The 27566-nt window shown below is 47.7% G+C and overlaps 1 protein-coding gene across 5 annotated transcripts in view; it reads left to right on the forward strand.

Annotated features, from left to right (window-relative positions):
- DIS3L2 (DIS3 like 3'-5' exoribonuclease 2) overlaps nucleotides 1-27566 on the forward strand; it is a 285589-nt gene that overhangs the window by 194032 nt on the left and 63991 nt on the right. For 4 of the 5 annotated variants that reach the window (XM_053655254.1, XM_053655253.1, XM_053655255.1 and 1 more), the window contains 2 exons: nucleotides 10927-11034; nucleotides 25194-25427. In XM_053655254.1, the coding sequence (XP_053511229.1) occupies nucleotides 10927-11034; nucleotides 25194-25427 (342 nt within the window). Of the gene's footprint in view, nucleotides 1-10926; nucleotides 11035-13466; nucleotides 13856-25193; nucleotides 25428-27566 lie in introns of those variants that run through there. The other variant, XM_053655257.1, reaches the window with a different exon arrangement.

Here is a 27566-nt window from a genome sequence, read left to right on the forward strand (position 1 = left end):
ACAGGCAATTACAACACACTGGCCGACCTCCCAAGGTGAGGGAGTCCTACAGGGGGAGAGAAGTTGCATTTGCCCTGGTTGGTGGTAACACAGGAGCTTCCGTAACAGCCAAGAAGGCTTCATGAAACTATTAACTTTTGAGCAGTGTTTCAACTTGTGAGTAGAAAATTCCTAGGCGGACAGAAGGAGATGGAGAGGGCATTCCAGGCCCAGGCTAGGAACAGTGTGGAACTTTCAAGGAACACTGTGTAGTGTTCAATTGCTGGGGTTTGCATTGTAGGGGTGCCGAGAGATGAAATTGCAGAGATGCCTGTAGTGGTGGGTGAAGAGCTGGGCCTTCATTTTGCCGGCCAATAGGAAAGTGACATGACCTCCTTTGACCAAGATAGAAAATCACCTTAGCAATCATGTGGTTGAAATAGTGAGGCCACAGGCAGGAAAGTCGTCATCAGTGCCAGAGCCCTTTCCCTCAGTTGTGGCCCCTTGAGGCTTTGGGTAACCACCCGGAGAACCATAGGGAAGTTCACTGGTGTGGCAGTTCCAGCTGAAGCCCAGGAGCACCAGGGCAACGGATGTCTACAGCCTGCGGCCAAAATGGACCTTCCGAACAAGGAGTGTCTCACACTGCCCCCAGATAGCCTCCCCTCCCAATTGGTGACCCATGTCATACAGCGAAGAGTGGGGCCAGGCAAACAGCAGAAGTTAGCTTCCCACTGTTACTTTTGTCATCTCCTTGGAGATGGGGTCTGGAGGCCCTGTGCCAGCTTCTCCTGGAGAGCCCTTGGCCGCCTGTGACCCTTGGATGCCGAACATGCTTTATTAACGACTTCTTGGCCCCATTGAAGGTGCTTGAGCCCTCCCTGATTAGCAGGACAAGTGAAAACTCAAATTACTGAGTTTCGCTCTTCTACCGTCAGGGAAAGTAAAGGCAGTATGACCTAATAGAAGTGGGACTGCAGGTTATCTTTGGGTGGGGTTCTGTAAGAAGATGCAGAAATTTGGAGACCAATAAGGAGATCGTGTCCAGAATAATTCCCCCTTCCAGAATTTTGCTGCTGGTTTAGGAGATATTAGAAAATATTCTCACATCAGAATTACAACTAAAGTATGGAAAAACCATCACTGAGAACCATCAGAAATCGAGTTGAATGAAGTCTGACAACAACGGAATTAAATAAACCACATCCCTCCAGACTGGTGGGAGGGACGAGACACGGAAAGGCCTGGTCCCACATCCATGTGTGGTAGTTAAAAAATTGGGAGGGATGTCTTGGGAGCCCCAGCCCTGCACATGGCTTCCCAGCCCAGGGTTCCAGTTCCAGGAAGGTAACTTCTGGCTGCAAAAACCAGTGGGATTGAGTCAGTGGAAGAAACTGCCGGAGCCCCGAGCAGTTCCTCTTAAAGAGCCCACCCGCTCGCTCACTCAGACTCACTCTCTCTGAGCTCCAGCACCGGGGTAGCAGCTTGCAAGGCACAGTGGGCACACAGGGAGAATCTGACGTGTTTGGCATCAAGGCAAAGGCTGGGGGACAGGGCTCTCCCAGACAGACAGGCAGACAGAGGCCACTGTCCCTTTTCTGAACCCTCCCCTCACAGATCCACAGAGGCAGGTGCCATATGTAAGACTCCATCAACCCGGCTAACACTGTTTGCCCTGCCTTGCAGATCCCCCGAGACTCTGTCCCAGCCAACTTATGGGCCGTCCAAGCTGTTAACAGTGGCTTTTCCATGTGAGTGACTGGTCTTGGCTCATGCTTCACAACTTCCTAAATCCTCTCAAACAGGCAAGAACTGGCCTCAGTCAGTCCCCAGCCCTTGTACCTCTTGCTAAGTGACCCCAAGCCCAGTAACCATCCTAGATTCACAGTTTGGATTTGCTTGGGAATCTCCAAGCCCCACACAACTAGCAGCCATCTCAGATTGCTTTATAGCTCAGGCATGGTGGCCCCAGACAAAACAGGGGCGGGGGCTGACCTTGGCCTGTACCACCCAGAAAACGCCAAAACCTGCACACCCAGTGGACAGCTACAGACCACACTGGAGCACCACCATTCTGCCTATGCATAGCCGATCCTCCACAGATGGCAGAGATTGGTGGTCAGTGGTCATAGCCAAACTTGCAGCTGACTGGTCTGGGTAAATCCCTCCCATTGACCTGCCAACAGCTATCAAGTCTCAGCTACATGAGGAGGGGGTACTCAGCCCACAGGAAGGGCACACCTCAAGTGCCCTGCTTGGGTGATAGGGGAGACTGTGCCACTGGGCCATATAAGACACCTACTACATTAGGCCACTCTAGCAAGACACAGTCAAAGCAGCTCTACCTAATACATGGAAACAAACACAGGGATGTTGCTAAAATGAGGAGACAAATAAACCTGGCCAAAATTTAAGAACAGATCAAAACTCCAGAAAAAGAGCTAAACAAAATGGAGATAAACAATCTATCTGATGCAGAGTTCAGACTATAAAACACTATAAGAATGCTCAAGGAACTTAGCAAGGACCTCAATAGCATAAAAAAAGACCCAGTCCGAAGTGAAGGGTGCACTATTTGAAAGAAAAAAATTTACAGGGAAACAACAGTACAGTGGATGAAGCCAAGAAGCCCATCAGTGATTTGGAGCAGAAGGAACAACAACAACAACAAAACCCCACTCAGAAGAACAAGAAGCAAAAAGAATCCCAAAAACGAGGATAGTGTGAACAGCCTCTGGGACAACTTCAAGCATTCTAACATTTGCATGATAGGGGTGCCAGAGGAGAAGAGAAAGACCAAGAAATTGGAAATCTATCTGAAAAAATAATGAAAGAAAACTTCACTAATTTGGTGAAGGAAATAGACATGCAAGTCCAGGAAGCACCAAGAGTCCCAAACAAGATGGATGCAGAGTCCCACTCCAAAACACACCATAATTAAAATGCCAAAGTACTTAAAATGCTTAAAGATAAGGAGAGAATCTTAAAAGCAATAAGAGAGAATCACTTAATTACCTACAGGGGAGTTCCCATTGGACTGTCAGCTGATTTCTCAAAAGAAATTTTGCAGGCTAGAAGAGACTGGCAAGAAATACTCAAAGTCATGAAAAGCAAGGACCTACAACCAAAATTACTGTATTCAGCAAAGCTGTCATTTAGAGTTTAAAGGCAGATAAAGAGTTTCCCAGATAAGAAAAAAAACTAAAGGAGTTCATCATCACTAAGCCATTATTATATGAAATGTTAAAGGGACTTATTTAAGAAAAAGATCAAAACTCTGAACAGTAAAATGGCAATATATCTATCAAAATTGAATCCAAAAAACAAAGTAAGCAAACAAGAAGAACAGAGACAGAATCATGGATACAGAGAATGTTTTGATGGTTGCCAAATGGGAGGCAGTTTTGGGAGAATGGGTGAAGAGGTGAGGGGATTAAGAGGTACAAATAGGTAGTTACAGAATAGCCATGGGAATGTAAAGTACAGTACAGGAAATGGAGTAGCCAAAGAACTTACAGGCATGACCCATGGACATGAACATGGTGTGGGGATTGGTTGAGGGAGTAGGGGGTGTTGGGTGGAAGGGGGCAAAGGAGGAAAAATTGGGACAGCAGTCATAGCATAGCCAATAAAATATTTTGTAGAAAAGAATGTATCCCAAGGTAGACAAAGGTGTCAACAGTTGAACAGGAGGAGAAGGGGAGGGAAAGACTCATTTGAGGGAGATTTGGAGTGTAAAACCTAGAGGACCTGGAATGGATGGGCCAGCAGGGAGAGGAGAGGAGAGGAATCATGAGAGAATGCCAAGCTGTGTTCTGTGGGAGGGGTGCATGCGCGTGTGCGCGCACATGCGTGTGTGGTGTTTTTGTTTGCTCGCTGGCTTCTTTAACTGGGAGAACATGTTGCTCTTAACAGAGAAAGAAAATAAAGACATAGGAGCAGGTGCAGGGGCAAAAAATGCTGACCTTTGTTCTGCGTGCAGTTTGCAGTGGGCATGTGCCATCCAGGTCCGAGTGTGAGGAGGGCAGCATGGGAGGGGCATCTGGAGTTCCCAGGAGAGGAGGGGCCAAGCTGGAGATGCAGGCAGAGGTGGGACTTGTGCCTCGCTGGTCTGCGTACCAAGGAGGGAAGGGCCAGCAAAGCCGGAGGGTGAGGAGCACTAACACTGCAGGGGCCATTGGAGGGGAGGGGCCAGTAAGGACCTGTGCGGAGGAGCGTCCGAGAGTGTGCGCTAGTTCTGTGTTGCAGAAAAGACGCTCACCTGTGATGCATAATATTTTACCTGATCCATGGCCACTCGTGTGTGTACAGAAGAAGCACCAGAGTTCTGTGCTGGCATGTTACCACTGTGTCCTGTGGCATGGGGCCTCACAGTTTTTGTATTCTCATGTTTTGGTTTGTTATCACTAAGGATTTCCACAGTGAACACATAACTTTTGTAATTTAAAGATGTCATATTGACCTGAGAAGTGAAAGAAAGGTGAAAATGAAGATAGGAAATGTAAACTGTTTTTAAGAACCTTAAACAAGAAGTGGAGGGGAGGGCCCCGAGGGAGGGCGAGCTCTAGACTGGGGAGGAAGTGTTGTTCTGAAGACTGGGAGGATGGCCTTGTATTTAAGGTCCACAGGAAAGGTACGAAGACCAGCAGAGCAGGTAGCTGATTGAGAAGAGCGTTGGTGGGGAGGGCGGATCAGAAGCCCAGACGAAGGCCAGGCTCTGGGCAGGGAGGACCCTTGTCAGAAGTTGAGGCCCTGAGGCACCCACGTGAAGTTAGGGGGATGGAGTCTGGAGAAACTGGCTGTAGGAGAGGGCAGGGAGGGTGCTTGGGAGTGGGTGAGTCTGACGTTCCCATCTTCTCTATGAGGAAGAGTTGAGGTTTTCTACTGAGAATGAGGGAGAAGGCAGTTGGGCGGGAGGCTTGCGGAGAGTGATAGTTTTGGAATAAAGTCTGAGGGGCATAGAGGGAGGAACTAACTAGCCAGAGACTAATGGAAGGCCTGCCCGCCTCCACCGAGGGAAGAGCGAGGCTGGTTCCGTGGCCCAGCTCCACATAGCCCCGTGATTTCCTCCGTTACCACCCAGCTCTGAACAGCAGCAGGAAAGGCCGGCTGGGAGACTGAGCGAGGGGCTGTAGGGTTGGGACTGGGAAAGTGCAGGGGTCAAGAACTTTGAAGGAACAATCCACTTGGGCCATGCTGAGGAATGAAGCTCATGAGGGCCGGGCAGGGCACGGCTGGGGCCAACTCTGCAGGCACCACGGGATGCGTGTGTCCGCGTGACACTAATGACAGCCAGCAGTTTCTGGCTGAGACTCCTGTAAAGACCTCTCTTCTCTGTTTCAGTGAGACCCCGTGTGCTGCCTCGGAGTCTCTCTAGGCGCTGCGGCAGGTCTCACGCAGCCAGCGAGAGTGCACGGCCCACTGTTCTGGCGTCCAGGCAGGTCTCCCCCGGACTCCCAGACTTGTGTTTAAAGAAGCAGCTTATCAGGCGCCGCTCTCCGTCCCTCCAGCCTCCCCCTCCCGTGGGGTCCCTGCTGTGCTGTGGCCTTGACACATGGGCCGCATGTCACGGAGCACATTCCCAGTGACCCCAGCAGAAACCGGGCCCGATTTATGAGAGGCCATGACGTGCCAAGCCACAAATGTGATTGTGGCTCATTCATTTTCCTCTCAAAGACAGAGAAATAACCAGTTATTGACAAAACTGTGTGGACACAAAGACTGCTCTCTGATTTTCATCTGAATTTTGCCCTAAGATTTAGGGGAAATTTATTAAAAGGAATACCCTTTAAAATGTAAAGGTAATTAGGCAAGCTGAAAAGTTTTCATGTTTAGCTTCTTCCTGGGCACTTAAGTTCTCTGGCATCTGAACGCGGCAGGGTGAACAGTAAAATGTTGCCCCTGGATAAGACTCAGCGTACCAAGCAGTGTTTATGTGTTACTTGGGCAGCCGGTGTGAGTGCCAGTAGTTGTTAGGAGGGAGTAGCCCAAACAGTTATCTTATACTTAAAGTACTAGCTGCCCATGAAAATCTTTTGTAAAGATGGTAAGTAGAAGTCTGCCATGTATTTCATAAAATCTCCCTTGTGATGCACTAAACAATAAACATAGAAAAAAAATAGGCAGTTTATTTCCTGGGCCATGTCGTTCGCCAACCAGAAGTGCCTGCTGTGTGTCAGGTGCTGGGTAGAGAACCGGGAACAGGAACTGGTCCTCATCCCTAAAGATGGGTCGCATAGCCTAGTGGAGGTCAGGCTCGTGGAGAAGCAATGAGGATGAGCATGTCAGAGCTACAGGCGGGCCGTGGGAGAGCAGGGAGGGCAGAAGAAGCGACTGTTGGCTCAGGACTGCCTCCAGTCCTTTCTGAACAATCGGGGGTGGGGCGGGGGTGGACACAGAACACAGTGCACACTTTACCTGCAGGAATCGGTATCAGCCTTTAGAGATGGTGTTGAGGTGAATGTGGCCAGATGTGAAACACCTACACACATGTTCCAGAAAGAGGGAACAAGAGCTGGAGCAGTAAGCAGGCCTGGCAGGGGAAGGGTGAGCAGTGAGCAGGTCGGCGTGGCTCTGCTTAGGGTGTGGGAGGGGAGCAGCAAGCAAAAGGCTGGGGGGGAGGGGTGGCGAACCAGGTGACCAGAGACCTATCAGACCCTGGGGTGGCCAGCGAGCTGACTTTGTTGGTCGTCTTCAGTATTACTTTACTAATAAGGAAACCGAGACTCAGAAAACTTGACAAGCTTGCCCAACTTGTACAGGAAGTGGTGGGCCCAGGGTCAGACCCCAGGTCGTCTGGCCTCAGAGCCTTTGCTCTCTTCCCTGCATTGTGCCGATGACGTGTGGACTTCCCTGTTGGTTAATGGGCCTTAGACATTTTTTTTAGATGGGTCTGGACTTCACTCTATTGGTTAATGGCTTCTTAAAGATAATTAGCTTTTTTGCAAATAAAATCTTAATGCCAAACTCCAATATATAAAAACAGACCTGGTTGTATTGATTAACATAAATTTCTTCCACATTTAAATGTATGGCACTTAGGAGGTCAACCAATAAAAACAGTGGCTTTCTTTTTAATAAGCGCTTTCATTTTGAAGTAATTTTAGATTTATGAAGAAGTTGCAATAACAGTACAGAGAGGTCCCACACCCAGTTCCCTCATTGTAAACATTTTAATATGAGGCTGCATTTGCTGTAACTAAGAAGCAGACATCAGAACATTACTATTAACTAAAGTCCATACTATATACTGTCTTCTTTCTGTCCAGGGTGCAGTCCAGGGCACCACATTGCATTCAGTTGCAGTGACTTCCTTTTGACAAACACTAACACATGAAGTCAGGAGGTGTGTTACCTTCTCAGATGCTCAGCTTGATGGTTCACAATCAGACACTGCCTTGCACACGTAGAAGAAATCCTGACTATCTGTAAACAAGGTGTTAAGCCTTGGACTACAGGCTTGCAGGGTGAGTAGCCTGCTACCAAAGTACAGTTTTTATACATAATTTTCTGATAATGCAGCTCAGATAAGAACCCACAAACACCCCTCCCCCCAAACTTGAGCTGGCCTGTCTCACTCAGCTCGGGCTGTAAGGCACTATCCTATGGACCGGGCTCCAACAGTGCACATGTACGGTTTCACAGTTCTGGAGGCTGTGCGTCCCAGATGAAGGTGCCAGCCAAGCTGGTTCCTACTAAGGATGCTTTCTGGCCTGCAAAGAGCTCTGTCCTCACTTGGCCTTTCGTGTGTGTGTGTGTGTGCTGGGCAGGGAGGAAGTTATCTCTATCGAATCAGGGCCCTCCCCCGCTTATGACCTCATTTAACCTTGGTTACCTCCTGAAGACCCTCAAATACAGTCAAATTGAGGGTCACTGCTTCAGTCCAAGGGCTGAAATTATGTAAAACCTTTACAATTCAATCCTGACACAATATAGCACTGAAACTTGCTCCATTTGTTCAGTATGTTTATGCAGGTAAAAATGTATTATTATGTATAATACTTGATACATGCAAGGAAATGTTAAGTATTTAGACCACATTTTAAGAATATGTTAGAGAAAATATAGTATTATCTGGACACATGGTGAAAAAGCAATGATGAGGAAAAAATGTCAAAAGTGGTTATCTTACAAAAGCTGTTACCAGACATTTTCACTTGGGCATTAGATTTTACATAGGCATTAAAAAGATATGGCATCCTTTAGAATAATGCCAAGTAATGCCGTATAGTTAGTTCTTAATTATTTGTTACTGGTGTATTCTGTGAGTTCTAGAATTCACTTTTCCATACCAAAGGTTATATACTGTACTGAAATGGTTCAAGTCCAAACACTCCACACAGAATAATGAATCGCTGATACTAAGGCTTAACTGACTAACTCTGTTCAGCCAGGGCAGAGTTGCCCCTCTCCCCGTCACTCCTCAGCTCCTTGTACAGGGTGGCGTGTTACCTGCGCTTCACTGCAAATCAGGTCGCTCTGCGGTGTGCTGAGTAAACGGCTCTTGATGCTGTAGGTTTTAGTTTGGGGGCAGTGAGTGGTGATGCCATTGATCCAGAAAACTGGGAGGAGGAGTGTATTCAAAGGAAGGAGGGGGAGTTTGAAGCATCTTCAGGAGATCCAGGTACAGAAACTTATTTTATCTCTGGAATTTTAGAAAAAACACGTAACATTCTGGGATGGCTGTAAGTCAGCATTTGAAAGTAACTTGAAGAGATTTTTTTAAATTAAAGAGTGTGTACCACTGGATCAGTTCATTATAGGATAGAAAGATCAGTAAAGGGAAGAAATAATTTATGCTTAAAGCCTGCAAAATGAATGGCTAGTTGACCGCAGTGTTCACCTGGAGAACCTGGACTTACGAACCTTGCAGGGATACGTAATTGGAATGTATGTAAATGTTCCAACACATGATTTGGTCAGTTGTGTTGTTTTCAATTTCTAAAGCACTGATTCAGCAATTTTACTCCTGTCATGAGTTTATACTCAGCTCTTAGATATTTTTCCCCAGCTTTATTAAAGAATCATTGACAAATATAATTGTATGTATTTAAAATGCACAATGTGATGATTTCATATACATATGCATTGTGAAATGATTGCCAAGATCAAGATAGTTGACACATCTATCACCTCATGTAATTAATTCCTTGTGTGTAGTAAGGTATGTTCTCAGCAGATTTCAGGTGTGCGTTATCTTAACTGTAGTCACCATGCTGCACCTTAGATCCTCAGAATGTATTCATATCTGAGAGCTGAAAGCGTGTGCCCTTTGACCTGCATCTCTCTATTCCTGTCTCCCCATCCCGCCACCAGCCCCCGGCAGCAACCACCATTCTACTCCCTGTTTGTTTTTGTGGAATAGGCTTTTGGGTTTTTTGGTTTTTTTTTTTTTCAGATTTAACATGTGTGATGCCATATAGTACACTTGTTTCTCTGTCTGGCTTATTTCACTTAGCATAATGCCCTCCAGGTTCATCTGTGTTGTCACAAATGGCAGTATTTCCTTCTTTTTGTGGCTGAATAGTATTCCTTTGTGTGTGTATGTGTGTGTGTCTCACATTCTTTAGCCATTCATCTGAGATACACACACACACACACACACACATATGTATATTGCATTTTCTAATCCATTCATCAGCGGACACTGCCATTGTCCCTATGTTTGGCTACTGTGAATAACACTGTAATGAGCATGGGGAATCCGTTCAAGATACTGACTCTTCTTCCTTCGGAGATACACCTACAAGTGGGATTACTGGATCACATAGTAATTCTATTTTTAATATTTTAAGGAAGCTCCATACTGTTTTCCATAGTGGCTGTACCAATTTATATTTCCACCAACAGTATACAAGGGCTTCTTTCCTTCTACATCTTTGCCAGTATTAGTTATCTCTTGCCTTTTTGATAATAGCCATTATAACAGATGTAAGGTGATATAGAAATAAAGAAAGCAATCCCACTTACAAAAGCATTAAAAACAATGAAATGCTTAAGAATAAATTTAACTAAGGAGGAAAAGAGCTGTACACTGAAAAGTATAAGCCACTGATGAAAGAAATTGACAGAGACACAAATAAGTGGAAAGATGGCCCATTCTTGGGTTGGAAGAATTAATATTGTGAAATTGTTCATACAATCCAAAGTGATCTATAAATTTGGTGTAATCCTTATCAGAATTCCAGTCAAATTTTTCACAAAAATAAAGATAAACTGCCCTAAAAATTATTTGGAACCACAAAAGACCCTGAATAGCCAAAGCAATCTTGAGGAAGAAGAACAAAGCTAGAGGCATCACATTTCTGATTTTAAAACATTTTAAAAAGCTGTAATAATCAAAATGGTATGGTACTAGCATAAATGAACATATAGACAAATGGAACAGAATAGACTGCACAGATATAAACCCATATATTTATCTATATTCAACTAATCTTTGACAAGGGTGCCAAGAACATACAATGGGGAAAAGATAGTTTCTTTCAATAAAAGTTGGGGAAACTGGACAGACTCATGCAACAAAAATGAAGGTAGACCCCTGCCTTAAACCATGCATAAAAATTAGCTCAAAGTGAATTAATGACTTAAATTTAAGACCTTGGGTTTTTAAGTATATAGTTCAGCTGGAATAGTTCTATCCTCAAGTATAATTCATTGCTGAGTCTAGAGCTTCAATTTTAGTATTATAGTAAATGTAGTTGTTTTTCATTGCTCTAATGTATTTTTTCCCTGTTACCAATTCTTCATACCTTTCAGTTCACATTCCCAGTTGATTATAGAGGCTCAGGGAAAAGCGTGAGTCTTTGGGGAAAAGAGCTTCCTCCATCTTCAGCTCTCTAGATGCTCCAGCTGCTCGCCAAACTCTGCTGTCTGGGATGCTGCGAAGCCTGTGTAAAGTCCTGCAGGTTGCAGAATGGTGCTCATGGGCCTGCTCTCTGTTTGCAGGTAGTGCCCATGCTTCCCAGAATGCTGTGTGAGGAGCTGTGCAGCCTCAACCCTATGACCGACAAACTGACCTTCTCCGTGATCTGGACACTGACTTCGGAGGGCAAGGTAACAACTTACAGTTGCATCCATTCCATTCAGTGAGTCCCTGTGGAGCCCCACCGTGTGCCTGGCACTGGGCTGAATCCCATGGTGGTACATGAGGGCAGGACTGGGGCAGCTGCCATACAGATGGACACGTGAGAGCTTCTGCCTCTGAAAAGTGGTTAGTCCACTTACAAGGCAAGACTGACACTAAGCTTACAGAAATGAGTCACTTGTTTCTTGCCTACTAGGGGGAGGGAGCTACTGTGTGAGCAAAGTCACGTGGGGAGGCTTAGTGTGGCAGAGAGGGTGTGTAAGTGAAGGTGCACGTGGGTTGGCAGTGGCATGAGGAGCAGCCTGAGCTGCAGGGAGGACAGCATGTGCTGCCTGCAGGAGGGCATTGTGGGGAAGGGTAGCAAGTGCGGGGGGCAGGGAGGTGGGGTCAAATAGGGGGAGCTGCACACCACTGGCAATCACAAGTGGATTGTATATGTTGGGGTTCCTCTGAAGTGTCATGAGAAAGGGGACATTTAGAAAGATGAGTGCTGCATCATTGTGCAGGTGATCTGGTTGGTGGTTTAAAGATGAATGAATTAGGTCTGCACAAGGCAGTGCCACGATCGAGGCCAAGGTGATGAACAGAGCAGTGAGGAACGTCAGCAAGCAGTCCCTAAAGAGAGGGAATGAGTGGGACACATGAGGACAAGCTAGTTCCTTCCCCCAAACAAACAACTCTGAACACTCAAAACCAAGGTAGTGACTGAGTGAGCTTCGGCTCTGACTCAGTGGAGTGTCCAGCACTTACTAAAGCAGTTACAAAGACCATGTAAGACCATGGGAAATGTTTACACTGTAAAATTAAGTGAAAGTAAAAAAAAAAAGATATTTAATTGTAAAGAGGTTCCAAATAAAGATGGAGGATCAAATACCCAAGTTTGCTTTCATTCCCTCCCAAAACCTCACTAAAACAACAGTGAAGAGATTTTTTTTTAAGACATAAACCCGCAAGGACAAAGAGAATGGGAGAGGAGACAACGGCAACAACATTTTGGAAGCTGGGCAGCAGATGGATGAGTGGTAACTGACTTAGCAGTCCTGAGAAAGCCGGCCCCCGTGCCAGCGCACAGAAAGCCAAGAGGCAGCCCAGTTCCCACAGCAGAGCCCTGAGGAAACCCAGAGACTGACAGCACCAGTAACTCCGTGAAGCGGGAGGGAGTCAGGTAAAGAGAGGCTAAGTCTGCTGGTTGAAAGTTGGTTTAAAAGATTGTCCCTCCCATAATTTAGAAGAAGGCCAGAAATTTATTTTCTGGACAGAAGACAGTAAAGGGTGTTTGAAGTAGAGGGACACCAAACGCACTTATTGGTGGCAGTTTCTCAGTGGAGGTTCAGTGAACATTGGTGCACTGAGTGTTAAGAGCCCCAGCTCTCTTTTCCCAGCCAACCCCAGAATTCTGGTAGCCAAGCCTGTACCCTGAGTCAGGAGATGGGACAAATTCTCTGAGGAATCTGAGTAGTGAAGCAGGTTTAACGATAGTAACCTCAGGGTTTCTGAACTAACAGCCCAGCTGTACCTCCCCACAGTAAAGCTTATAGCTGTCAGCTTCACTCACACACAGAGCTTTCTAGGATTTCACTAAAAAGCAGTCTTTTAGTATTTCACTCTCACCTATGAAGAGACAACCAAGAGGAAAGCCTCCAGCATGGTGTAGGAAAACCAAACAAAAAAGTAACTAGAACAAAACAGACTGTACAGGGAAGCGAAGCTATTGTTCATGGCCTCAGAGAATTGTTTTTAAGAGAAACTATCTATCTCACAAGATCTAAATACTTTAAAAAAGAAACATTCAATGAGAGAAAAAGAGCCCTTGGAAATTAAAAACAGGATAGAAGGAGTGAAGAAAATTCAAACTTCTGGTGGAGACAGATGAAGTAGAAGAATTATCCCAGAATGAGAAGAAGAAAATTGTAGGACCAATCCACAATGCCCAACATCTGTTTGATAAATATTCCGTAAATGGATAATCCCCCCCCCAAAAAACCAACAACAGAGGGGAAAGAAATAATTCAAGGAAATGCCCCCCCACTTGAGGGTTGACTTTCTAGACTGAAAGAGCCCACTGCCCAGAACACTGATGGAGACGCATCATTCCCAACCACATGGTCATAAAATTTCAGAGCACTAAGGACATGGAAAAGGCCCCATAGGCTTCTAAGGGTTAAAGAAAAAGTCACATGCAGTAAGTAGATTAGAACTCAAACTAACTTAATACCTTTTCTATCATAACTGTAGGAGCCAGATGACAATGAGGCAAAACTTTCTAATTCTGAAAGACTGTGATTTCTGTGCTAAAATTCAGTACCCAGCTGAACTATCAATAAAACATGAGAGTAGAAAAGGACATTTTCAGACATGCAAGATCTCAAGAAAATGTACCTTTCATACCCTCTTTCTCAAGAAGCTGCCAGAAGACGTGCTTTACCAGGATTAAGGAGTAAATGAAGAAGGAGGAAGACCTGGGCTTCGGGAAACAAACCAACCCAGGGATGAAGTGAAAAAAACCAGCTGAGTCACAAGTCAGCAAGCTTTTCTCATCGAGGATCAAATAGTAAATATTTTTAGCTTTATGTTTATTTGGTATCTGTCGCAGCTACTCCACTCTGCTGTTGTAGCAGTAAAGAAGACAGTACCTAGATGAGCAAGCGTGGCTCTGTCCCAGTAAAATCTTACTTAATGACCAGGTGGCAGGCTGGAGTTGGCCCACAGGCCAAAATGTGCGGGCACCTACCTAGTGATGGTGAAGAAAGTTGCTGTGTACCACTCAGCACGGCACAGAAGACGCCAGTGCAGAGTGGAGCCGGGCAGAGGGCTCCAGGAGAGACGTCTCCGGGAGAACGAAATCGTTAAAACAGCTGCGTGCCTGAATCTCTTGGGAGAAGAGTTAGACCTGCAGTCATCAGGCTTTTTGGTCTCGGGACCTGCTGCACTAAAAAAATGATTGAGACCCTCAGAGAACTTTATGTGGATTGCCCCTGCTACCCTGTTGGAAATCAGAACTGATTAGAGTGTAAACATTTACTTATTTTTTCTTAGATTTTATTTATTTATGTTTAGAGAGGGGGGAAGGAAGGAGAAAGAGAGCGAGGGAAGTATCAATGTGTGGTTGCCTCTCACGAGCTCCCTACTAAGGACGTGGCCCGCAGCCCAGGCATGTGTCCTGACTGGGAATCGAACCGGCGACCTTTATTTTGCAGGCCAGCACTTAGTGCACTGAGCCACACTGGCCAGGGCTGTTTATTTATTTTAACTAAAATAATAAGCTCAATTCATTATATGTTAAGATAAATAACATTTTGTGAAAAGCAGTTCTAAAGCAAAATTAGGAGAAAAGTTGCTTTGCAGTGTTGTAACTCTCACTTGTGTCTTGGAAAAGACGTGACACGGGGCCCTCACACGTGCCTCTCCCTTCGGCCTACAGGGTGAGTGCTTCTGGTGGAAGTAGGTGAAGAACACCTGGCTTCAGACAGACAGGGAGTTGGAAAGGGAGGGGTGTTTAGTAGCTTTTTTCAAGTAATGTGGACATTCATTTATCTTTGTACTACACTGGAGTTTGACAGTAGTTTCTTAAAACTTAATTCCAATCTAGAACCGGAAACCATATCTATGCCTCAAATTCCTCTGTTGGAGCCCTAATCCTTTATGTGACTGTATTTGGAGGCAGGGCCTTTGAGTCGATAATTAAAGTTAATTAGGTCATAAGGGTGGAGCCCTGGTCTGATCGGATTAGTATCCTTATGAGAAGAAACCAGAGAGCTTACTCGCTCCCCGCCATTGGCCGTTGGGAGAAGGTGGCCACCCAGCTACAGGCCAGGAAGAGATACTTCACGAGAACCCAAATCCGCGGCCTCCTTGACTTTGGACTTCTGGCCTCCAGAAGTGAGAGAAGTAAATGTCTGTGTGAACCACCCGGCCTGTGGTGTGTTGTGGCAGCTCTAGCAGGCTGATATAGTATCAGTTGGATTTTTTTTACTGGGTTACATTAAAATCTATTGGTCTATTTTACACTCTGAATGGATCTTTCTCCATGCATGTTTTTTTTATTATGTGTTTATAAATTTAAATTGTTTAAAAATACTGGCTTGTTATGCTGATTTTTTTTAATGTGTCCACATTTCATTATATGATATCAAAAATGATGTAGGCGGGGAGCACTGGGGGGGTGGGCTGGGATGGGAGTAAAAGACAGAAAACTGTACTTGAACAACAATTAAATAAAAATTTTTAAAAAACCACATTTGTTAATATCCCTACAGATCCTTAGACAAGTCTTTAAGCATTAGGAAATGTGTGTGTTGTGTGTCAGATACAAGGTTTCCAAAATCCTAACTTTTGTGAAAGTTCACATTTTATCATTGGCCATAAGTAGTGTCCGTTGTTTTCGTTGAAGTGCCAAATAACCATGGTCTGTGTGTCGGTCATTCCCTCGGGTAAAAATGGTAGCCCGTAAAAAAGAGCAGTCAGTTCAGCATGCAACTCACAGTTAGTTACATAAATGCTTTTCCTCAAGATAGTCATCATACTTGGGCATTCAGCGTAGGTGATAAAAACAAGTTCTAGAGGGTTGAGACATAGTAAAGTTAATAACTTTTACTGCTTCATCAAAAGCATTCTTAAGTGACCTAGCTTGTCCTCCCCGAGAGTGTGAGGTGGTGATAAGTGCCCTGACCCCTGGCACCGGTCGTGGCCAGGGACTGATTCACGCCGAAGCAGCCACAGCTTCCCCCACCAGCGCTCTTGTGCCATCGGTGTGAACGCTAGCACTCGGAATGGGCCACATAATGCCTTGGTATTGCCATGAGAGCAGTTCTCACCTCACAGGTCCCTGAAACAGTCTTAGGGACCCCCAGGAGCCCACAGACCAAACTTCGAGAATCACTGTTTAAGACGGTTGGTGGAGAGTCGGGTGTCCAGAAAAACCAAGCAAATTAAAACAAGACAGTTATTAATTCGAGTGAAAACAAAAGTTGGGAAGGAAAGAAAATATCACTTAGTATGCATATAACCATAATAGTGAACGCTAATAGTTTATGATGTAACTTTATTGGGAGGATGAGAGCCTGGAACAGTTCTGTGGGTTTGATTAGGGGAAGAATGTATGTGGAAAGAAAAATAAATTCTCATCTTCTATAGTGCAAAGTTTGAGAACAATGCCTAAAACTGAAAAATCAAGAAGTAGAAAGCAGGCTCCGTATAAATATGAAAGTAACACCAAACAGCCCGGTGTGCTGGAGGGGGGTGGGCCACGCGCAGCCGCCCTGTGGGGCGGGCGGAGGCCTGCTGTTCTGGGCTGTGTGACCTGGGGGACACTTCAGTCTTTTAACTTCTGTTTCATAGGTTCCAGACATACCGTAACCCCACCCTCCTGTCTCTTACCCAGATTCAGCACTACCAACATTTTTTCCTCCCTGAAGTACTTTAAAACACATCACGGACATCATGTCATTACACTCATACATATGTGACTAAAAAATCTGGACACTTTCTTACGTAACCACAATGCCATCAGCACACCTACCAACAATGCTAATCCTGTGCTGTCATGTCCAAATCCAGTCCATAATTACATTTCCAGGACCCTTTCCAGTTGATTTGTCTGAATTGGAATCAAAACAGGTGACACACAGTACATTTGTTTTTTATATGTGTGATAATAAGTTCCTTTGTGAGCATCAGGCAGCAAACCTGACCCAAAACACAAGGATGGAATTGTGGAGACAGTGTGCCAGCGATCATATTTTGGTGGGGGTGGGGACATGCACAGGGAGAAAATGGATGGAAAAAGACCAGAAGGAAATAAAAGAGAATGCCAGTAGTGGTTGTGTTTGGGTAGTAAGACAATGAGTAATTTTTTCTACTTTTTTGTGTTTTCTAATGTTTTTTAAAAACATGTATTACTTTTATATTTTTATAAATGCTTATTTTTGCAAAAATTCAAATAGGAAATAAAAGCCCATAGAAGAAAACTAACTTGAGTCAACAGAAAGACCGTTGAATCTGAATTTTGCCTGCCAGGGTCAGACCCAAGGAATAAAAAGCTGCCTGATCTAATGAGCTTCTAAAATATGAGGGTCATAAAAGAAAGCACTAGAAAGAGGCACTCGGAAAACCCTACTGGTCGTGAGGGTTTCTGTTGGAGGCAGCGTCCAGTAACCAAGCCTCTGGCACGAGGGGCTGCAGAGCAGGTGTGAAGTAGGCAGGGGGTCCAGGAGGAGATGCTGGCCCTCTCAAACTAAGAGGAAGTGCAGATAGGAAGTGCAAGGATTTGGCCTGGGAACAGTTGCGGAGCCACTAACCACACTTCTTGTACTGTGGTCATCCAAGCACCTACCAGACCAAGCGAGCACATGGGGGTGGGCCTGGGTGTTAGTGGGGGCATGTAGTGACAGATGCACATCTCCTGTACTCAACATGCAGAGAATGGGACTGGGGGGACAGATGGGAGGGTTGAGGAGCTGGAGCAGGCCAGTGAGGAACCTGAATGAGTGAGGAAGAGGGTGGCCAAAGTCTGAGACTGGGTCTATACAGAGTGATGGCTTCTTGTGGCGAAAGCCTTGGACTTCCAAGGAGCCGTCGTAGCGGGTATAGCCGCACCGCACCATGGCAACAGACGAGACGAGACCCTCACCAGTCTCACCTGGAGTTGGAGTGGAGAAGTTTTGTGTTTTCCCTTGGCCATGGGAAGGTCTTAGTCCCTGGAGCAGTTGTGGTCGGCTAGAGAGAGGCTAGTCCAAGTTTTTTTAACCCCCCATGAGATTTTTGAAAACCACCAGTAGGAAATCATGGTCATATATGCTCTCATTAATCCAGTGCCCAGATTTTTAAATAGTAGACTCTGAAGGATCTATTTTTGGCATTTTTCTCGCATTCAGGGGTGAGAGCATTGTTCTCTGAGCTAGATAGTTGTGACTGCATAACCTCGATACCATGAAGTCCACTGTAACCATGTTAGTCTGTGCTCTCGGAACAGTCTGAAACCTCCTGCACTTCTGTTTCACTTGGTACTAATGCCCAGCAAAACCGAGCCTGTGCGCCCCACTCATTAGAGGCATTTTATTTGACATCACTGCTGTGAAAACACCAGTCTGACACTTTGAAGGAGGTCAGAAGGAATGACCCTGACTTGAGAAGTAAGTCCGAGATCTTAGGACCGTAATATCTGAGGTCGCTGGTCGGAGTAACAAAGCAGGTGTCTCACAATTGCAGTGGCTGGTCCCAGCTTGCCTCTCCAGCAACCTCCCTGCCATGCGCCGGTCTTCTCAGTGAGGGTGGGGACATGTACTCCAGATGTTGCCCAGCTCACCCTCAGTCAGAGACAACCCCGTTTCAGCCACTGACACAGGCAAAATCCACAGGGTCGTCATTGACCTTGGTCTTTCTCTCACTGCTTACATCTAATCTACCAAGAAATAGCCTCAGTTTTTTCTTGCAACTATCTCTAGAATCTGCCCTTCCTCACCACTCCCAGCCTTATCACCTGGGTCCAAGCTACCACCCTCCCTGGACCACACAGGCCAGCTACCAGTTCTCCTGGCCCTGCTTCCACCCCACTCATCTCTCCACTCAGTGGTCGGAAGGATCCTTCCAAATCAGAAATTAGGCCTCGTCTCTTTTTTAAAAACTCTCCAGTCTCCTAGTCAGAGAAAAATCTACAAAGTCTTCGCAGTGGGATTTTTCCCCCCTGTTCTTTTCTCCCTCTTCTGTGCTAGAAACGCTTGGACTACAGAGTCTGCTTGGGACTAGAGTCTCTTCTCATTTCCTAGAGCATCTTTGCTTTGGGAAAAACGGGCTTTTATTGCATAACCGAGCTCTCCACTGTGTAGCAGCTCCCCACCCAGCTTCCATGACCTGACTTCAGTCACGGTCACACTTTCCTAACTGCCACCTTAGAACATCCTTCAAGTCTCTGCCCATTCCCGGGAACTCTAGGAAAACCTTTCCCGTCCCTGCCTAACACCTGCCGTTTTGAACATTGGCCATTTGTAGGGAGCTCCGGTGCATACTAGTTCAGGCTGTCTGTCTTCAGCTGCACCTTCAGTGTGCTGCTTAGGAGTCCTTTAGTTTACTGCCAATGCAGGTGCTTCAAACTTTATTCTTGGCTCTAGCCTTCTATTCCTCTTTCCTTCAAAATCTGCCATTCCCCCGGGAGGCTTTCAGTTCTGGGAGACCAGGGAAGCCAGCCAGCTTGACCTGCTGGAATGCCCACTTGAGGGGGTCAGAATTCCCCTCCGCCTTCCTCATCTTTCACCTCTTCACACAGTGCAACACCTCCTGGTCCAGCCTGCTGTGAGCCTGTCTTCTCCAGAAGAGCCTGTCTGTGGTGGCAGCACCTTCCGAGCCTTTCAGCCTCCAGGCTGCTTCCCCCCTGCCACACCCCTGCGGGGAACAGGGGAACCCCTGCAGTTCTGAGGGCGAACAACTCTGCCTTCGCAGAGTGTCCCTGCCTTTGCAGGGTGTCAGTTCACTCTTGTCTTGCCATGGTCCCTGTGCTACTCAAATCCTTGCTGCCCTCCCCTGGGGTGGCTGAGAGAAGCTGTTCGTGGCCTCTCCACTCTTTCCCGGTGGTGGTAGATAGCTTTCTAGAAGCTGAACCTGGTCTGACTACAGTGTAGCTCAGCATCCTTTACAGCTTGACAGTGGGCCATGATTATCCACAAAGTCCAGTCCCCAGAGCAGGGCATGCAGAGACCTCCACCAACTCCTCCCCCACTATGTGACTGTCTGCTGCCTATTCTCCAGTCCCGTCAGCCCCTACTCTTGCCACCAAAGGGTTTGTTTGGTCTAATATGGAATTGTCACACTTCTAAGACTTTGCACGTGCATTTCCCTCTTCTTAGGCTGTCTTCGCCTCATCTCTACGAGTCCTACTTACTCTGAGATCCAGCTAACATGACACTTTCGTGGAACTGTTAATCAGTCCTTCCTCCGTTCATTTAGTGAATAGTCATTGAGTGTTTGCTCTGTCCAATACAAGGCATTGATTGAAGATACGGGAATTAAATATGCATCAAAGTAGAAACAGTACATAGTTATCTCCTGATGGTGGATTTATAGGAGATTCTTCTGCTTCTTCTTTTCCCATCTGCATTTAAGATTTCTATAAGGAATGCATATTACCATTGTAGTGAGAGAAAAATAAGAATTATTTTGAGATATTTTTCCTGTTTATTTTTTAAATAAGCAGATGAGACACGTTGGAGTTTGTCCTAGGCTGCGTGGGAAGGTGAATAGAAAAGGAGATATTGAAGATGAGGAAAGAGTAACACATTTTTGGAGCCCAGCCCTGGCCACCCCAAACTGGCTTTATTCCAGTCAGGAAAATGTTTCTTCCTAATACAGTTTTTTGAAGTAAGTGTTTTATTTACAGAAACCCAGAGCTGCTGTAGAAGTAATCTTGCATCTACTTACTTAAAATTACAAATTCACCCCATGAACAGTTTTTTGAATCAGAGTTTTTTTAATGAAGCGCTGACATTTTTTAAGAACATACATTTTAAAATATATTTAAATAACATTAATTTCAAAGGCTATGTATCCTCACAACTTGGTATCTATAATATATAGGAAGTTGGTATATGAGGTATGCTTCATTTTCTTTACTTGACCCCCTATCTCTATTATTTGACCTTTAGCTAAAACAGAATAAAAGTACCATTAGATTCTGAGACGAGCGCGGCCCTCCCAGATGTGCAGAGGGACTGTGAAAAGTGGCTCGGGCTGGGGACAGGGCCGCGTGCTGCGTCGTTCCCTGCAGGTCCTGAGGCCACGATCACGCGCTCCTTTCTGACCAGGTGTCCCCAGCCGTCCCCAGTCGTGTGCCTTCAGCAGGCATCGGCACTGCGTGTCAACTGACCGACGTTCTAAGCAGTGGTGCCCGGAGTGCATGTGGGGAGCCCGCCGCCTGCAGAGAGAGAGGGGCCCGGACCCCGTGACTCAGCAAAGGGAAGAGGAAGGACATGATCTGCCTGAAGGGTTTTGTTTATGAAACGCCTCATGGCTTTTTTACTTTTTCCATGAAATACTCTTTGTCCTTTTGTCTTCTGCCACTGGCCCTGGTTGTGGATGGGTGTTGATGGGAATGCAGTTTCCAAATTGGAAATTAATGAGGTGTTCCTTCCAGAAGGGCCTTTCTTTCCCTGCTGCCCTGCTCTGCAGGGCTGCAGGGGGCATCCTCTGTGCCCTCCCCACAGGGCGGTTTCAGGCTAGTTTTCCTGGCCGAAGAATTCTTTTTGGTCCATGTGTCAGAGTGATTCCCAGAATCACTGGGCTGTGTCAAGATAAAGCAGGATGGATTCTGCTACTGAGGTCACTGTCCCAGGTCCGGGAAGTTCTTGATGGCTCTTCAGAACTTTCACATCAGCCTCTGCATGTTCATAAAGCGGGTTTTCTGGGATGCAGGCCATACAGGAAACTGCTCGCCAGCCCTGCCGTCTCAGGGCCGGCGGTGTCCCCGTGTGCTGGCGAGATGGGGGTTGGTGGGTGAGGAGACAGCTGAAGGAGCAGAGGTGCCCACCGGGAAGAGGGGCTCACACTGAGATGGCGCAGGCTTCATAAGGAGCACAGGCTTCCAAGGTTGCCAGGCTACAGATAGTAAAGTTCAGGAATAGGTCGGGATGAAAGTGGCTCTGGTCTGAGCTCAGCACTGCAGCCAGTGGGCGCAGAGGGGGCGACTGAGCTCTGCTGAGAGCCGGGACCCACGGGCGGGGCAGGGGCAGGGGCTCAGGGGCCTCTCGGAACTCACCGCAAAATTGTGTGCGTAGGTATTTCAGGGGAAGAGGCTTGGAAATCTCATTAGATTTTTTCAATTTTATTTTTCAACTGCAGTTTACTTTCAGTATTATTTTGTATTGGTTTCAGGTGTACAGCACAGTGATTAGACATTCATATATCTTACAAAGTGTTGCCCCTGATATTTCCAGTGCTCACCTGACATCATGCATAGTTATTAAAATACTATTGGCCGTATTCCTGATGCTGTACTTTACATCCCCGTGACTTTTCTATCAGTTTGTACTTCTTAATCCCTTCACCTCTTTCCCAAAGTCCCAGAACCCGCCTCCACTCTGGCAACCATCAGTCTGTTCTCTGTGTCTGTGGCTCTCATTAGATTTGTAAAGTAATTCTTAACCCGGCAGGTTACATGAAGAGAGATGCCCAGTCATGGTTCTCTCTGGCCTGTGTGGTGGTTGCCTGTGTCCCCCAGGGCAAAGGGACACAGACCCCAGGAGACCAGACATCCTGTGACCTGGACGCCTGAGAGAATCCACGAGAGAGTTTGTGCAGTGTGTGGGAGAGAGGGCGGAACTGGGCGGAGAGCTTTCCTAGGCACGTGCTGACACAGGTGGATGTGCGCAGGAAGGGGAGGGCTGGCTTGGTTTGGAAAGGAAGGGAGGAAAGGAAACAGGCCAGACCTCCAGAGCCAGTAGGCCCCTGCCTGTCATTTTAGAGGAGGTGGGAGCAGCCAGTCGACAGGGCGTTTTCGGGAAGTGTGGATGTGATGGAAGGGCACGCAGCTCTCCCGGAGACCTGTGCCTGCTGCTCTCCCCCTGGGATGTTGGGCGGGGCCTGGAACCCGCTCTGCCACGTCTGCCACCATCGGCACACGCCTCCTGCGAGCCGGTCAGGGCCCGCCTACCACAGCAGAGACCCAAGCATGCTGTTCACGTTGCGTGTATTTTTGGAAAGGAGCAGTTCTTGGCATAATCCAGAAAGTGTGGTTTGAGGATTTTTATTCTAAGAAAAATTAAGGTGTGATGTTATAGATCCAAGACTATTATAATGAGGCTCTTTGCACTGAATCAAAGAAAAATGCGAGTGGTTGCTACCACTCTCTCCCTGGGATGCTGGCTGCCATTTTAAGAGTTTGGTGCTTCCTCTGAGGGAAGGTGATGGTGTCAGAGGCATGGACAGCCTCTGGGCACTGGCTCTCCCCCATCCCAGTGGGCACGCCTGTGGGCCCTCCAGATACCCTTTTAGGGAAGCATTGCCCTGGAAGTTGTGAGCAGAACAGGTTGGCTGGTGGAAAGGAGGGCGGTGGGGTGTGTGGCAGCCCAGGCTGAAAGGTTTCCTCGCACTGGTTGCCCTCCCTTCGCCCCAGCCCTCCCTGCCACTCGAGCACCTGGGTTTGCCTTGCTCGTGCATCACACTGCCCGTGGCCTTGGTGGCAGAGCTTTTCCGTTTCCCCCTGCCCTTGAATCCCACTCGGCCCGCTTGTTCTTTGCCTTGCACTTGACTCTGTAGGTTGGGACTGTCTGGCCTGGGTGCTCTCAGAGCCCCTCGTCTCCCACTCCAGATCGCCTTTCTTGCCTCCCCTCCAGGCCCAGCTCCTCTCTCATGGGTGGGTCACCTCCTGGGGTCCTTTGGCCCAGAATCCGTTCATTCTGCATCATCAGTCTGCCTTTTGTACTGGCTTATTCCCTCACCCTCCAAATAACATCCCTGCCCTTCCGTCTTTGTGGAGTCTGTCATACCCACGTGGCCTCCATGGCTCCCATTCCCCCATCCTTAACCCCAGATTTCTCACACTTTTTCACATGGGACACACACAGAAGATGCTGCTGAGTGGCGCATGTGTGTGTATGTGAGAGAGAGAGAGCCTGGCTAATGGAGGGCAGAGCTCTGGCTGCCCTGTGACAGCATCTCTGTGACTCATCCGTAGCACATGCTGACGTCTACCCCTCCTGTGCCACATGTCCCCCTAAAATAGCTTTCCTAAAGATTACCAATAAGCAAATGCTAAGGACAAGGACTTTTCCTTTGTTTTTATCCTCCTCGATGTCCAGGTGGCATTGGACGTACTCTCAGGGTTCAGAGCTCGGACCCCAGGGCTGGACTGCTGGGGTCAGTTGCTGGCTTTGCCATTCATTCTCTGGCAGGTGACATAATGTGTCTGGCCTTAGTTCCCTCGTTCGCAGAATGAGGGTAGTAAAATGCCTGCCTTGTGTGTCACTGTGTGGTCGCTCAGCTGCTGTGGGTGGGAAGTGTGTGCCGTGCCTGTCTCGTGGGGGAGTGCTGCGGGCTGTCAGTGCTCCTGCGCGCTCCTTCCCTGCAGCACTTTCTCCTGCTTCTCCCGACGTTGAGCACGCCTGCTCTTCTCCTGTCTCTTTGAGTCCTCCTGTTCTTCGTTTGTTTTCATCCCCCCCCACCCCCCCCTTCACCCCTGGCTTTTCTTGTTGTTCCCTAATGTGGAGGCATTGGTAGGCAGTTTAGCCCCAACTCTCCTACTCGCCTTCTCTTTCTTTCAGTCCAAGTTCCCTGGAGACCATCTACCCACCTATAGACCAGTCAGTGCCCCAGGGCCACACCCAGGTCTCCTCCCTGCACTTCAGGCCCAGGAGTGCCCCAGATACTTTACTGCTTATTTTACTTCTGTTTTAAAAGTAGTAAGTGCTCGTTATAGAAAATACAGACAAATTTAAAGGATAAGGTGGAAATCAGTGGTGACCCCACCCCTCAGCTGGTTTGCATCTGCCTCGAGCCCAGTGGGTTGGAAGCTGGGCTGAGCTACCCCAGGGCGCGGGCAGTGTCTGGAGATGGTCTGGGTTGTCAACTCAGGGGGCCGGCGAGAGGGCCCACCGGCACCTAATGGGCAGAGTTCAAGGGCACTGCTAAGCATCTTTCAATGCACAGGACAGCCCCTCAGCAATGAATCAGCCCAGTAGTGCTGAGGCTGAGAAACGCTGTTCTGGGCCTTTGTGTCCACATAAATGCCCCCAAGGGAACAAGCTGGAATTGGCTTTCCCCTTCTACCTCCATTCTGGTCTCAGTTTCTGTCAGCGGCCCCGCCTCCTCCCTCACCCAACATCCGGTCCATCACTTAGCCACGGATTCCCCTCCCATCACATCTTTGTCATCTACTCCTTTTTCCCTCTTCCATCTTTGGCACTGATGACCTCTCAACCAGGCTAATGACAAAGCCTCCACAGGCCCTTCCCCTCAAGTCTCCTGCTCGGAGACCTTCTGTAGACCTCCATGCCTGTTAAGTCCATGTCTGATAGAGTCGGCAGGCGGCAGCTTCCCCATCAGGTCAGTCTTGGTGCCCAGCCGCTGTTCTGAGCAGGGAGTCAGTGCAGTGTGTATGGACGAAGGGTTACATGTAAGAAGAACCTCAGTATCTGTTCCTCTGCAGATCCTAGGTGAATGGTTTGGCCGGACCATCATCCGCTCCTGCACCAAACTGAGCTACGAGCATGCACAGAGCATGATTGAAAACCCGACTCAGAGAATCCCGGAGGAGGAGCTGCCCGCCATCTCCCCGGAGCACACCAGTGAGGAGGTGCACCAGGCGGTCTTGAGTCTGCACAGAATCGCAAAGGAGTTACGCAAGCAGCGGTTTTTGGACGGCGCGCTGCGTCTGGATCAGGTTGGTCACTTCCCTTTCTCAGTGCGGACAACAGGCCGACTTGTGCCTGAAGCCGGTGTGCTTGGGATGCAGCGTGGCATGCCCTTCCCCCCATCTCCCTTCCCCAGCCGCTGCACTGAAGCAGTGTTCGCTGAGGCAGGCAGGAGGGAAGGAGGCTCCACGGGCGCAGGAGGCCTGACACTGCGAGCCCAGGCAGAAGGGTGGGGTCTGCCTCGGTGGCTCTGAGACCCAAAACCCTGGCTGGCCTAACCCAGTAAGACCGTGTCCAGCGTTTGGTCCTAACCTCGGTTTCTACCTCCCATCTGAGGAAGGAGTTGACCAGTATCTAATTGTGGGGCTTAAAGGAAAAAAGTATCTTTTTATTCCTTGTCTTCCCAAAAGAGTTATATGTTTGCAAATCATAGATTACTACTAGCTCAAGGAGCAAGGAACTGGGGAGGCTGTGGAACGGTGGCTGTGGAAGGAAGCGATGGCCCGCAGTGGCACTGATTGCTCTTGAGCATCCCAGCCATACCCTCTGGGACCTGGCTGAGTTGCCACGTCCACCGGTGAGTGACTGTTGAGATCCAGGAGTTCCATCCTTGTTACTTGTCAGGACATACAGAGTAGAGCCTGTGTTCCGTATCGTGCAATTTTTCTTCTCATTTATATCTCTTACGCAAATCCCGGGGCACTCACTCTCCCTCCCTGGTCACTATCTGGCGTGGGGACTCTGGGTGCTGAACAGAAGGAGCGGGGCCTCAGGGTTGGCTGGCGAAGCTGTTTACCAGACCAGCGGCAGAGTGCAGACTCACCAAGAATTCTTTCTCTGGGCCCTTCAGCCTGGAGAGGTCTCCAAGGCCTTGTTTTGAAAGCTTCTAATTGAAGATTTCATTTCATCCTGCCTTTGGTGACAAACTCGCACAAACGCTTCTCAGCAAGCACTGCAAACAGCTGCTGCCATGGGCCTGGGAGTCAGTCAGCAGCTCTCAGGTAAGGGTGCATCTGTTCTGCCAGGGCTCTGGAGAGTCGGGGTGTCTTCTGGAGTCCTCCTGCTACCCCTCCCCTGGCCTGGGTCAGGCAGCCTGAGCAGGCCTCTCTGCACAAGAATACTAGTGAGGGGACAGTGGGCAGAGTGGCTCCTGATGACAAGAAGTCTGGTAGGAGAGGGACCAAAGCCATGCGAGACGAAAGAGCCTTGCCTTCCTTCAGTGAGATCATTCGGGGGGTGTAAATACTTTCAAATCCTCACTCAGCAGTAGCTGCCTGGTGGTCAAATCCAAGGATGCTTCTCAGCTGTTTCTTCCAGGCTTCGGTCCTACATTTGGCCCTTTGAAGCTCCCCACTTCCTGGTGCTCTGCTTCCCTTCATTCATCTCCAGCAAGGTCCTGCTGGTCCCCTTGCAAGAAGCTCTTCCTCTGCTCACCCTTTGAGAGTTGGCATTCCTTGGGGTCCAGCTCACCCCCTTTTATCCTCTACCCACACTCCCTCCCTGAAGAGGAGTCCTTCACCTCTTGTGATTTTAACCGCTAACTGGATGCTGCTGATGCCAAACTCTCTGCCCTGCCCTCCCTCCCCAGGCTTCAGATGAGCCTCTGCACCTGCCCCCCCAAACATGTTGCCTGGACACCCCATGGTTCTCTCAGCCAGGGCCCCCGTTCCTTCTGCAGGACACGGTGACCAGTGCCAGGGCATGCTGCACACGCCCTGGTGCAGTCCCGAGAACTTCCCGGTAAACTGGTCTGGTGAGAGCGCACGGAAGCAAGCTGCCGTTTCCGTGAAAACGAAATGCTTTGGAAAGACTGGATGAAGATGAATCTTCAAAAATTCTGCTCTTTGGGTGTGACAGTGATGAAAGAGTAGGGCAAAATTATGAAATTCAGGAAGAGTTCTATACTCAGATTGCCTTACAAATGTCTAACTTTCCTCTAAAGACACAAAAACTATAAATTATATACAATGAATTACAAGTGCAGTTTTTTCCAGAAAAAAAGGTATGTAGAAATCCAATCAGCACACTCTTGAAAACATTTACATTTCAGAAAATAGTTAATGTGCATTTCCATAAGTTAAAACAAATGTTTAGTTATACATGTATCTCTCTGTGTGGTTCCCGTCTTTGGGCAGCTCCTGGGATAACTAACCAACCACCTCTTCAAG

The sequence above is a fragment of the Artibeus jamaicensis genome, unplaced genomic scaffold (genome assembly GCF_021234435.1).
Source record: "Artibeus jamaicensis isolate MK-2021 breed Jamaican fruit bat unplaced genomic scaffold, CSHL_Jam_final contig_944, whole genome shotgun sequence".
Classification (NCBI taxonomy): domain Eukaryota; kingdom Metazoa; phylum Chordata; class Mammalia; order Chiroptera; family Phyllostomidae; genus Artibeus; species Artibeus jamaicensis.